The 12,255-nt window shown below is 36.1% G+C and overlaps 1 protein-coding gene across 1 annotated transcript in view; it reads right to left on the bottom strand.

Annotated features, from left to right (window-relative positions):
* The window catches only part of LOC126973290 (protein slit), a 180,735-nt gene that overhangs the window by 5,799 nt on the left and 162,681 nt on the right, over window positions 1-12,255 (bottom strand). The window contains exons 28-35 of the mRNA XM_050820506.1: window positions 11,255-11,330; window positions 10,271-10,372; window positions 8,866-8,998; window positions 7,833-7,942; window positions 5,623-5,736; window positions 4,328-4,488; window positions 1,656-1,785; window positions 965-1,033 (exon numbers count right to left, since the gene is read on the bottom strand). Coding sequence (XP_050676463.1) covers window positions 965-1,033; window positions 1,656-1,785; window positions 4,328-4,488; window positions 5,623-5,736; window positions 7,833-7,942; window positions 8,866-8,998; window positions 10,271-10,372; window positions 11,255-11,330 — 895 coding nt within the window. The remainder of the gene's footprint in view (window positions 1-964; window positions 1,034-1,655; window positions 1,786-4,327; window positions 4,489-5,622; window positions 5,737-7,832; window positions 7,943-8,865; window positions 8,999-10,270; window positions 10,373-11,254; window positions 11,331-12,255) is intronic.

Below are 12,255 nucleotides of genomic sequence, written 5' to 3'. Positions count from 1 at the left end.
TAGCATGAAACGTGCAGTGATGCGACATAAGTTTAAAATAGTAGTAATTAGAGTATCGCGATTGGCGACGGCTAAGTTTGAAAGTGAATAGTTACTTAAAATGTGATGGATTTCAGCTATCTCCGTTTTTTATTAAAGCCGTCATCTGTCAATCTATCAATGACTGCACGTTTCATACAGTCGAGCGAATCGCATTTTTTTTAGAGATTATTACATTCAGTCGTAAAATTATCGAGAATTAATGATTTCTCTAATAGCCTCAACACATTGTCGAATTTAGTACGGCCAGACCATCGGACGGTCCGGTGAGCGCCTCGCAACAATTGGTCCGGCGTAGTAATCGGTACGGTCCGGACGGTAATAATAATAATGTTGTGCGATGAACAATGCGACTTACCTTCAAATATGGTTCGCTACTTCGCGGAGTTTGTATTGCATCTGTCATTAAGATTAAATACAGTGTTATAGTGCAAATATTATATTATATAGTCTGTCCCATGTTTCTTACTTTATTTCCGATACCCGGTAGAGCCACAGATTTTGACGAGACAACACGTCCTGAGGATGCCTCGTGTAGTGGCGAAACACGAGTCGAATTGTTTAAAGACTAACGAAATATTGGCGGAATTAACACTAAAGAAAACTCAAATCTTTTGCTACCACTTTAAGCCAAAAAAAAACCAATGATAAACTAAAATGCACGCTTTTATAGAAGACCAAAGTTAAAAGTAGAAAAAAATTTCAATACGAATAATGTTTAAGTGAAATACGTTACAAAAAATATATTTTATCGATAAAAGCGTAAATTATTTTCTGCATTTTGTTTTGGTTTTCTAAGCGTGTTTTTTTTTAAACTATTTTTAATTTTTTCTAAGGTTACCTTGAAACTGTACATCTTGTAAATGAGGTGAGATGATAGAAATATCGATACAGTGAATTACAAAAATGAGAGTTTTATAATTACCAGGAGAGGCTTGAACGTTGCTGATCAGCTTACGGGGTGGTGCTTTATTCTGGCTCAGAACGGGACCTGCTGGGATTGCAATAATTATGAGATTTGGGAGTTTTATGAATTAATGATGTATTATTATGGAGCCGAGAGTTCAAAAGCTTTATAAATGTCGTGACGCAGTAATGTGTAAGCATTGTTGTGTTTCGGTCTGTAATTACTGGGCAAATGAGACTTACCATTAGATACATAAAAGCTGTATGCGGTAAATGTATAATAAGTATCATTAAAAAATAACTCTGTCGTTAATCCTACTACTCCATAGCTGAATATCTAAGTGATCCGACAATCTGGGACTAGATTATGATTATTACTTTATAGGATTAAAATTACAGTACAATATTGTTTATTTATTTAAAAGAGCGCAAAAAAGAATGCTAGCAGAGTTTCTTGCGCCACTTCTTCTCTCTCAGAGCGCCATTAGTTTCCACAGCGGTGGTAGTGTTAGAAATGACATCAAAAAGGGAATTATTTTGAGAAAATAAATGCCTTTATATCATCTTATGTCTCAAGGTGACGAGCGCAATTGTAGTGCCGCTCAGAATTTTTGGGTTTTTCAATGTAATGGGCGGGGCGTATCAACTACCATCAGCTGAACGTCCTGCTCGTCTCGTCCCTTATTGTATATTATATACTCCTGTCTCACCTAGTGATGTCAGCAGCTCACACTGCGCGCCGGCGGTACCAGGGCGACAGCGGCACGTGTAGTCCGACTTGGAGCCCTCCTCCCGCACGCAGCGACCACCGCGGGCGCACGGGTTCGGGATGCATGGGTCCTGAATATATAAATTATCCTGTTGAAACTCCTGAAACTTTGCTTCTTGTCTTTAAAATTAGTTTTATTATATTTTTAGTAATCGCTAATAAAAATGTTCGCCAAATACCTTTATTTATTAACTGACGGTATGTGAGGATTGATGCATCTAATATACTCAATAACTCTTGTCTTACGTATTAATTTACATTTACTTTTTCCGAGGTGGCTTATTGAACGTCAACCTGAGAAAAACGCGCGCAGGTAACTCAGCGGGCTTTTTTTTAAATAAAACATGGTTACAGTGTAATATCGTAGAATAAAATGTATTATTTGAATAGCCTGAGGATGGTCGTTTCATTCTCAATCTGTGGTATCATTAAGGAATACATTTTTTGATGACCATTTTATAGATGATTGGGAGTTGTTTATTGTACGTCAATGTCTTTAACTTAACTTTACAACTATGTAAACACCGGTGGCTCCGTATTGGACGTGTTATTGTTACACTCTTGGTTGGAATACATTGTTATCAAATAAAAATCACATTTTCACTTCTCATGCTCTGAAATTACTTATTTGTGCACGTTACAAGCTGCACAAAATCGATTTTTGTAAAAAAAAGTATCTACTCATAAATATATCTATATAAAGGCAAAGAAAATGAGCCATACAGCCAAACACAATAAAAAGTTCAGAGATAGAATTTGTTATTTTATAATATTTACTTCAATTTATTTGCCTCATGTGTTTTTTAAGACATAAAAGATATTAAAATTATAATTAAAATACTGTAAGTTATTTAATTAATAAAAAAAATATATATTACAAAATTAATTTAATAGTAGGCTGTATATGTCTGGAGTCCAAGCCTAATATCAATGTCGTAAGATTTAAAAAAAGCGGCGGGAAACAGGTCTTGTTTTTTCGTGAGTTTATTAAATTCTTCAAATTTGCTAAAATTTATAAAAATGTCCATGTTATACTACTGATTTATTTCCTCGCAATTGAAATGAAAAGCAGAGTTTATAACTCGTTCACAAAACCATTTAACCCTCGACATTACTATCAGCCCTCGCCTTCGGCTCGGGCTGCTAAAAGTCTCGAATAAGAATGGTTCCTTTTGTGCACTAGTTGTAAAATCTACTATATTCATGTAGGTTAAGGGAACACTTATGTCAAAAGATTTGTTTTCTATTCATATTTACCGTCACTTTGAAAAGGATTGAGGTTTGATGAGCAGAAATTACCGCGGTATAAGCCTTCTCAGCGTCGTCGGTAAATTGTATGCAAAAGTGTTGATTGAAAGAGTTGTGAATGAAACAGACGAAAAAGTATGGGATGCACAAGCGGGATTTAGAAAGGGAATGGGATGTACGGATCAGGTTTTTTCCTTGCGGTGTATAGCCGAAAAGTTTTTTGCTAAAAACAAAAAGGTCTATTGCGCGTTCGTGGATCTAGAAAAGGCCTATGATAGAGTGGTGAGGAATGAATTGTGGTCAGCATTGTCCGCGAACGGTGTGAGCAGTGTCCTCATACGAGCATTGCAATCTCTTTATAGAGATTCTAGTGCTTGTGTAAGGATAAACGGGGCATACACTGAATGGTTTAATATCGAAAAAGGTGTTAGACAGGGATGTGTAGCGTCACCGTGGCTGTTTAATCTGTTCATGATTGTTCATGAACATTGCTTGACAGATTTAAAAGAGAATAACAGTGGGTTGAGAATGAATGAGTTACTCGTCAAATGTTTTCGGCCGAGGAGTTGCAGGAGATGGTAACTGCTATGAATGGAGCTTTTGGTAGAAAGGGAATGAATCTTCATTCCCTTTCTTCTTTTCATTCTAATCTGAATGTAAAGAAAACCTAAGTGATTGTGGTTGAAAGAGATGAGGTAGTGACAGACTGCAAAATCGTGATTGGAGATGAAAAAATTGAACAGGTGAATGAGTTTGTGTATCTGGGTTCTAAATTTACAAGAGATGGAAAGTATGAGAGTGATATTGAATGAAGAGTGAATGCAGGAAACATGGTGAATGGAGCTTTGCGCTCCTTTATGAACAGGCTTAAGGTGTCTAATAAGGCTCGTTTGGCTGTGCATGAGGGGGTGTTGGTTCCATGTACGGAAGTGAAAGTTGGGTATGGCAGAAGAAACATGAAAGCAGAATAAATGCAGTTGAGATGAGAGCGTTAAGAAGTATGATAGGAGTTAAACTGAGTGACAGAATAAGAAATAGTGAGATAAGGAAACGTTGTGGTTGAAGAAGATGTTGTAACAAAAATTGAGAAAGGTATGCTGAGGTGGTTTGGACATGTCGAGAGAATGAATGAAGAACGAATGACGAAGAAAGTGTATAAGGCCAGTGTGAATGAAAGTGTTGGAAGGGGTAAACCTAGGCGGACGTTTCAAGATCAAATCAGGGAAGTCCAAAAAATCCAGTCCTAGTAACCATTAAATCATCCAAACACTCGTTTGGATTATGTAACGGTTACTACTAATCTTTAATATGGGATTTAAGGCATGGGTGTAGATAAATGTAATAACAATAATATGTGTAACGTACGGGTCCACTGGCTCCGTCCTCCATCATGGTGGCGGGTCCCCCCGCGCCCCCCGAGTCCGCCCCCTCCGTGTCGCCCCCGCACCCCGCGCCCGTTCGCACCATCCTCGCCGCGTTTACGAAGTCAACACGTTTATGGTTTATCCACGCTTCCTTCATACAACCTGCCGAGAAAATAATATTAATTATAGTTGTGCTTAATTTATTATTAAACTCTAATGTATATAATTTTTCATTTCTCATACTCGGAAAGTAATGTTATCTTGATCTGATTATTGGGTGGAAAATGCTGCTTCCCTCCATAGAGAGGGAAAAACTCATACAATTTACTTCCCACCTAAGGGCCGGAATAAACTTTAAAAATAGAACTGCTGTTAAGAGTTTTATGTAAAAAACAACTAATAAAAAAAAACATACTGCGGCCATGTGACTTTCTAAACAGCCAGTGTGAACATAGCGCGAACTTCTTTGAGCGGAATAAGCCGCATCAATTACGCGGTAAGTTCCATATTTGAAATTTAAAAAGTCGACATAAATTGGCGGGATACTAATCTGTGCTTAGATAAACAACTAGTTTTATTTTTCTCATATTCGAAATGAAAAGTAGAGTGTTTAACTCGGGTAAAAGTATCAATTCCTACTCGGACTATAGCCGACCTCGCTGCGCTCGGGCGTCTAAATACCTCGGGAATTGATTCTTTCGACCCTCGGTTAACAATCTACTATTGTTCGTTATAAATAAAGGTTAAAGAGCGGTGACTCCCAACACAGGCGATAAGCTTAACGGGAGACACTTGCCTTTAGTTTTGAAGAACTTTTTGTTAAAGAAATAAACATTTTTTTTATATAAACATTGTATTCAAAGAAATGCAATTGCGTCTTCGTTTTATTGTTATATTATATACACATTTTTTTTTGTTTTATTATTGTTGCCTTTGTTTGATTTACTGTTAATGTTATTGAAAAATAATTTAAATGGAAATGAAAATAATTTCGGAAAGTATTCCGAGTAGCAGTAGCTATTTAAATCTCACAAATTTCTAAATGTAACATTGAGAAATATTTGACATCATATTAGGTAATGTACGGAGGTCTTACAAATGTGACCAGCTGTAACAAAGACGGGGGCGGGGTCACAAAATCATGAAATTCGTGTGACGTCATTTGTTGATGGCTCCTTAGTGAAATACCTTAATTTTTAAGATTGAAATTTGAACTAGTTTAAGTAAAACTGGGTTTTACTAAACTCAGTTTGTAGTGTTTAGTGGAATAGGAGCTGAGTGTTTTTGTCTCGATACCTTTGAAGCTGGTGATATTCCTAAGGTGCCACTTGCTGAAGGCTTCTTTGGCGATATCCTCTGGCACTCCTCCCAGAAACATGGGTCTCTCAAGACGCAGGTACTCCTTACTCCCTGTTGTACGGACAAAGTTTTTATCCATTTAATATAGTCACTTCATAACATTATACTCAATCAGGTGTGTTGTTGTTAAAAATAAGGAAAATGTACACATTTAAGCCATTAAATATATATGTATTTATATTATATCGCCTGAATAAAACTTTTTTTTTATTTATTTATTACACCATAATGTAACTTAACTTATCATATCATCTGTTTTTTTTCAAATATTTTTTAATACAAGCTCATAATTATATAACGACAAAACAAAATTAGAAAGGATAGACAACACTATAAAAAGGTTAAAATGGCGATGGGCAGGACACACCTTGAGAAGCAATATAGATAAATTGACAAAAAATATTATAGACTGGTATCCAAGATTCAAGATGATTTTAAAAAAGTGGCTAGACCAACGTGGAGAGATCTGCTCTGGACATATCACAATGGAAATTTCTGGAGGAGGTCTATGTCGGAAGACAAGCGAACGATGTAGAAGATTAAGAATATCACTTATATTAGATTATTACTTAGATTAGAATATTACTATTAATAGTGTGTGGGCAAGTCGGTCGCGGGAGACCTCGTAGAACATTCGTCGATCAAATTGGGCACGTTTTGAGAAAAGGAGAGGTCCGAAGCACCCACAACCGGCGAGCATGTACCAAAAGAGTAATGAATGTAGAGGAAGCGCGTGAGGTTTGTAAGGATAGAAGCAAATGGCATTCTATTGTCTCTGCCTACCCCGACGGGAACAAGGCGTGAGTATGTATATATATATATATATGTATATAGAATATTACTTATATTATTATTACTTAGCTTAGAATATTACTTAGATTAGAATATTACATAGTTTACAATATTATTTAGATTAGATTAGACTATATAAATATATATGTACGAATCTTACATTGTTTGCAATAAAGACTTATTCATTCATTCATATTCATTCAATCATTCATAATTATATATTTAGCTTGCGGAAAGTCGTTATTTTTCGCACTAGTAATTTATTTTTTCCTCTTGGGATAACCTTCAAATACGTGAATGAGGTTTTTAATTTTAGTTTATTTTTAAAACTTCATTTCAATATATTTCATTTATTCAATATATATTAATCCAACAAAAAACATTAATAGTAATAGTAGTATATATATAAGCCTTTCGGTGACGCGAACAATATATTATCTAAAATATAAAATTCTCGTGTCATGGTGTAAAACTTTGAACTCCTCCGAAACGGCTTGACCGATTCTCATGAAATTTTGAGTGCATATTGGGTAGGTCTGAGAATCGGACAACATCTATTTTTCATCCCCCTAAATGTTAAGGGTGGTCCACACGAATTTATTTTTATTTTTTTGACAGTTTTTTTTAATTTGTTTGATTATGAGTCAACATTAAATAATACATACAACTTCAAATTTTCACCCATCTACGATCAACAGTTACTTTTGTATCGCGATTTTAATATCGGCAATACAACATTTGCTGGGTCAGCTAGTATTCATATATATTTCTACGTCTAAGTTATTCTTTTTTTTTTAGTTTATTGGAAAATACAGAACAAATACATACATTTTTATGAAATAAGTACCACGAAAACCTCACGGGGTTATCTGGGTACATAGCCATTCAATTTATTTTTAATTATCAATTTCAATTCTTTTTTTTGTTAAATCCTATTCTTTTTTCAGAAAGTATGTTTTAAAGCGAGTTTTGATTTTCGTGGTATTTATGTACATTTCTTGCAGCTCTTTGGGCAGTTCGTTAATATAATCTGGTATTACGTAATTGTCTAATTCTCTTCCCATATTTATTATTAATTTTTGGTAAAATGTATTTGTGATTTACATCAATTTGTCGCAAACCTAAGGGTTTTTTTTCCGATTAACAGTGTGGGATTATTAATTTCGGTTAAAATAGAAAATTTTGATTTATCATACACATTCATGACACAACAATGTCCAAAGAGCTGATCATAATTTACTAATATATATATATTTATATTTGTGACTAATTTTGGTGACACGAACCCATACGATTTTCCCGTATCAAAAAGTGCTCAACGAAGCCAAAACATGGCGGTGTTCAGTTTGAGTTACCTTCGTTGATGATGGATCTAGCGGGCCCATCGTCCACGCGAAGAGTAAAGTTCTTGTTGAAGGCGAGCAGCTCGGCTTTATGGTACGCTCCGTCAGACACCATCTCGAAACTGGAATATTGTGTAAAGTCGAAAATTTATTCATTTAACTCGATTGATGTACCATAAACTAGACTCACAATCATGCTCAAAAATTGTCTGAATCAAAACTCTGGCTACGCGTCTATTAGGCAGAGTTTTCGGTCAGTTGTGTTTCGACCGCGCTTTGAATACAACGCCACGCAATGATAAAGTGTTTAATGAAAAACTGTCCATATAACAGCATAATATCTAAATTAAAAAAATATGGAGTCTCGTATTTCAGGTAAGTACCCCTTAAATTAACTAAATTGTGTAACTAACTTGACTGTTTTAATCATTTTCCTAAATAGTTACATTTTAATCGCTCAAACAAATTGTTCTTGTCTCAACTCACTCAAACAAATTAATACTTTTTGTACCTACGTACCTACTTAACTGATCTTTCATTGATTTTTATGATGATTTTTTATTGTAATAATAATTATCAGCATCACAACACAACACCTTTACATCAATCATGAATACAGAAAAAAATAAATTCCACAACGCCACAAGTTAAGATATCATCCCCACCATCTGGATGTGTGGCGGTCCTCCACAGTTCGGTTTTCAAGGAGCTTTCTTCCACGTACTACAAAGCTGTGGAATGAGCTTCCTTATGCGGTGTTTCCGCGACGATACGACATGAGTACCTCCAAAAAAAGCACATACTCCTTACTTAAAGGCCGGCAACGCTCCTGTGATTCCTCTGGTGTTGCAAGAGATTGTGGGCGGCGGTGATCATTTAACACCAGGTGACCCGAACGCTCGTTTGTCCACCTTTTCCATAAATATTTGTTAATAATAATGTCCTAGTGATGCTTGTTTTGCACACCGTACCAGAGAGACGATGTGACGTCATCGACGTCAGGTCAGAGATTATGTAACCGGGTTGTATTTAATAAGATCCGTACCTGTACATGGTGGAAGTAGGATGGTTGCCCACATCGTAGCTGATCCTGATCCTGCCGTTGAAAAGCTCCACAGCGAGGTGCTCGTTGTCTCCGAAGTACATCAACACGCCGTGCTGTTGCTTCGTGCTGAACACTGCAATCACACACATGGGGAATCAGCTCCAACCAATGTTCAGAACGAATAACAACTATCGACACCAGAATAGTACCACCCTATCTCCTACTGTGGTAAGAGGCGACTAAGAGATACAAAGAACGGAGGATGGGCAGCAGCATCCTTATGAGAGAGCACCACCATTTACTGTGATCGCCAACCCGCCTGCCAAGCGTGGCGATTATGGCAAAACCCCCAAAAGGAAAAATGACAGACAATATAAGGGCCTGGTTCCCAGTACCCGGCAGCCCCATTCGTGGTGGCCACGGTAGCAGCCACATAAGCGACGGGGCAGGGAGCTCTGATGAGGGCAGCGCATCATAGTGGAGATTTTTGGGGAAGCTCTTTGTCCAGCAGTGGACGTCTTCCGGCTGATGATGATACACTTATCGAATGACGATATATTCACAATTTATTACATTCATTCCAATACGTTCTAGATAATGTAATGTTTGATATAAAAAGTTGCAACGTCTCAGTAAATTGTCAATATGTATCTGGAACAAAATATACAGTTGGCGCGCAAGCTGTGCAAGCGGGAGCATCTCCCCCAAGACCATAAATTTGTTCAGAATTTGTGAGTTATTTTTTGTTAAATATGTTATTTAACCGAATAAAACGGTTTTAGTTAAGAATAGTTATATTTTCCATAAATTACCCCCAATTTTTCAATGTATCCTAGGTAAACCATAGTGCTGGCCTAGGTACATAGGGTACGCAGTACCTTGACCCTAAATCCCTATTTTCTTTTCTATTTTTGATATTTTGGTGGTGAATACTCCTTTATACCTGTATAGAGTGGTTAGCGATCCTACCTACTAAGCTAGAGGTCCCGGGTTCGAATCCCGGTAGGTGCAAGCATTTATATAATGAATATGGATGTTTGTTTCCGAGTTATGGATGTTTAAATGTATTTATGTATGTTTATATGAATTTATGTATGTTTAAGTAAGTATATTGTATTAAATATATCATTGTCTTGTAACCCATAACACAGGCTTATATATGCTTAACTTGGAGCAAGATAATTTGTGTAAAAAGTGTGTCTATATTATTATTATTATTATACCTTTCAAAATATGCAAAAATGGTTTGAGTACATTTCGTCACATAAAAAAAAATATATCTAAAAAACTGTCCTAGGTATAACAGATAACAAATAACCTATAACAAATAACCTCCTCAAGAAAGTACGAGATTTCTTATTTTAATGCTTTTTTTCTATTTGAACTCGCCTTTAAAAATACTCACCCAGGGTGACGTTGGCTTGTGGGTTTGTTCGAAGTGGTTCCATTTCTACCATGGAGTCGTTGTAGCTGAACGTAAGTGAGGTTAGGTATTCGCAGAGTCGGCCTGAAATCAGAAAAGAAGAAGTAAATAAAAAAAAGGAGATACGCGTACAAATATTCTTTCAAGCCTATTTCAACATCCGTTAACGTTCTCATGCGAAGGTTTTATAGGGTCTGAATATCCAACAATATTATACAAGGGAGATTAATTTACTAGTAATAAGATAGTTTATATTTAAAAAACGGACAAGTGCGAGTCGGATTCGCCCATCGAAGGTTCGGTAGCTACATATATTTATAAAAAGTAAAACAAACTAGTAAAATATTCATTTCATTTAAATATTAATAATATATTTTTTGTGCTAATAATCACGGACGAGTAAATAAATAAGGACTCCGTGTCACCTTACATAACAGTGAGGCACTAAAACAAGTCGGTAAACGTGTAAATACATAGCCCCAAGCATACACTTAAGTTAATACAAGCCGATTAGCCGCCATTATAAGATTTGCCATCGTCTGTGACAGAACAGTTTGCGTCGCAATAAAATATTTTAAAAATGCCGTCGTACGGTGAGAGAAAGTGTAAAAACAATAATATAAAAGTTTTTGTGGATATATGATTATTTAAACGAGAAAAAATTGTGTAACTGGTATCCCCCATAACCGCAATAACACACTAGCATAAAGGTGCTTCACTTGCTAATATCACGGCGCGGAGTCCTTCTTTTTTTAGTAGTCAACAGGCCAGGAATATTAGTTTAGTGTGCGTGACAAGCTACCTACATATTACACTCGCGATTTGTATGACAATTTGTGCTACTGTGCGTGCATTGCTCAAAATACAGGTTAGTACTAAACACAATAATTTTTTTAGACATTTTCACAGCTGTCATAGTCTATCTAGACGTATAAATGATGTAAGATAATAATAAGTAATACGTACCAGAGTATCCAGGTGCACATTTGCAGAGGTAGTCGTTAGCAGGTGCCAGCAGGGGCCTCTCCATCATGATGTCATCCTGGTGACCAGCCACTGACCTCATTACTTTTATTACGTTCACACAACAATTGCTATTACTTATATTATGTTTGGTTGGAACGGATTAACAAAAAAAAATAATAAGACTGTATTATAAAATAAATAAATTCAACAATTTATATGCATAATCGTTCTATGAATGAACAAAAGTGATAATTGTTTCAACTCGACTTCAAATTCGCCTCTCACTCACTGATTTTATGTTCTCATGTAAGTGACGACAGTCTTAATGAGAAATTAAAGCTCTTTAAACCGAACTCAAGTCAATTTCCTTACAATTATTTGTGTTGAGCAGGTTATCAAGTGTAAAGTAGATCCTGTAAATGAAGCCACAACCTGAGAGTTGAACATGACATAACAAGATTGTTTGGCTCAGTAGTAGACCACCCAGATTGAACCCCAGATGTGGCAGGTTCGAGACACACGTCGTTTATAAATTTTGTTTGCAAATTTGATTTAATCCCAGATGTGAGAGTTATCACTTTAAAAGAAATTCTTTAGGGTGTATTTTATTTACAAAAAAATATACGAAAATTTATTGAATTAGGCGTTACTTTGCGGAAATCCATAATTATACAAATGATTTAAGTTTTCTTTAGTGTTAATTCCGCCGATATTTGTTTTTAAAACAATTCGACACGTGTTTCGCCTCTACACGAGGCATCCTCAGGACGTGTTGTCTCGCCAAAATCTGGCAAGAACCTTGCCTCGTGTAGAGGCGAAACACGTGTCGAATTGTTTTAAAAACAAATATCGGCGGAATTAACACTAAAGAAAACTTAAATCATTTGTATAAAAAATATACCCTTAAGAAAATTTCAGAAAAGCCCAAAAAAAGATGCTGTGGATGACATATTTTACGGCGAGTCGTGGTCGAAGGTGGAATTTGTCGGCAGGAATCAGGT

Source organism: Leptidea sinapis, chromosome 29, assembly GCF_905404315.1.
Source record: "Leptidea sinapis chromosome 29, ilLepSina1.1, whole genome shotgun sequence".
Lineage (NCBI taxonomy): Eukaryota > Metazoa > Arthropoda > Insecta > Lepidoptera > Pieridae > Leptidea > Leptidea sinapis.
The sequence above is the reverse complement of the archived record's forward strand: the minus strand, read 5'-3'. Positions and strand labels throughout refer to the sequence as shown.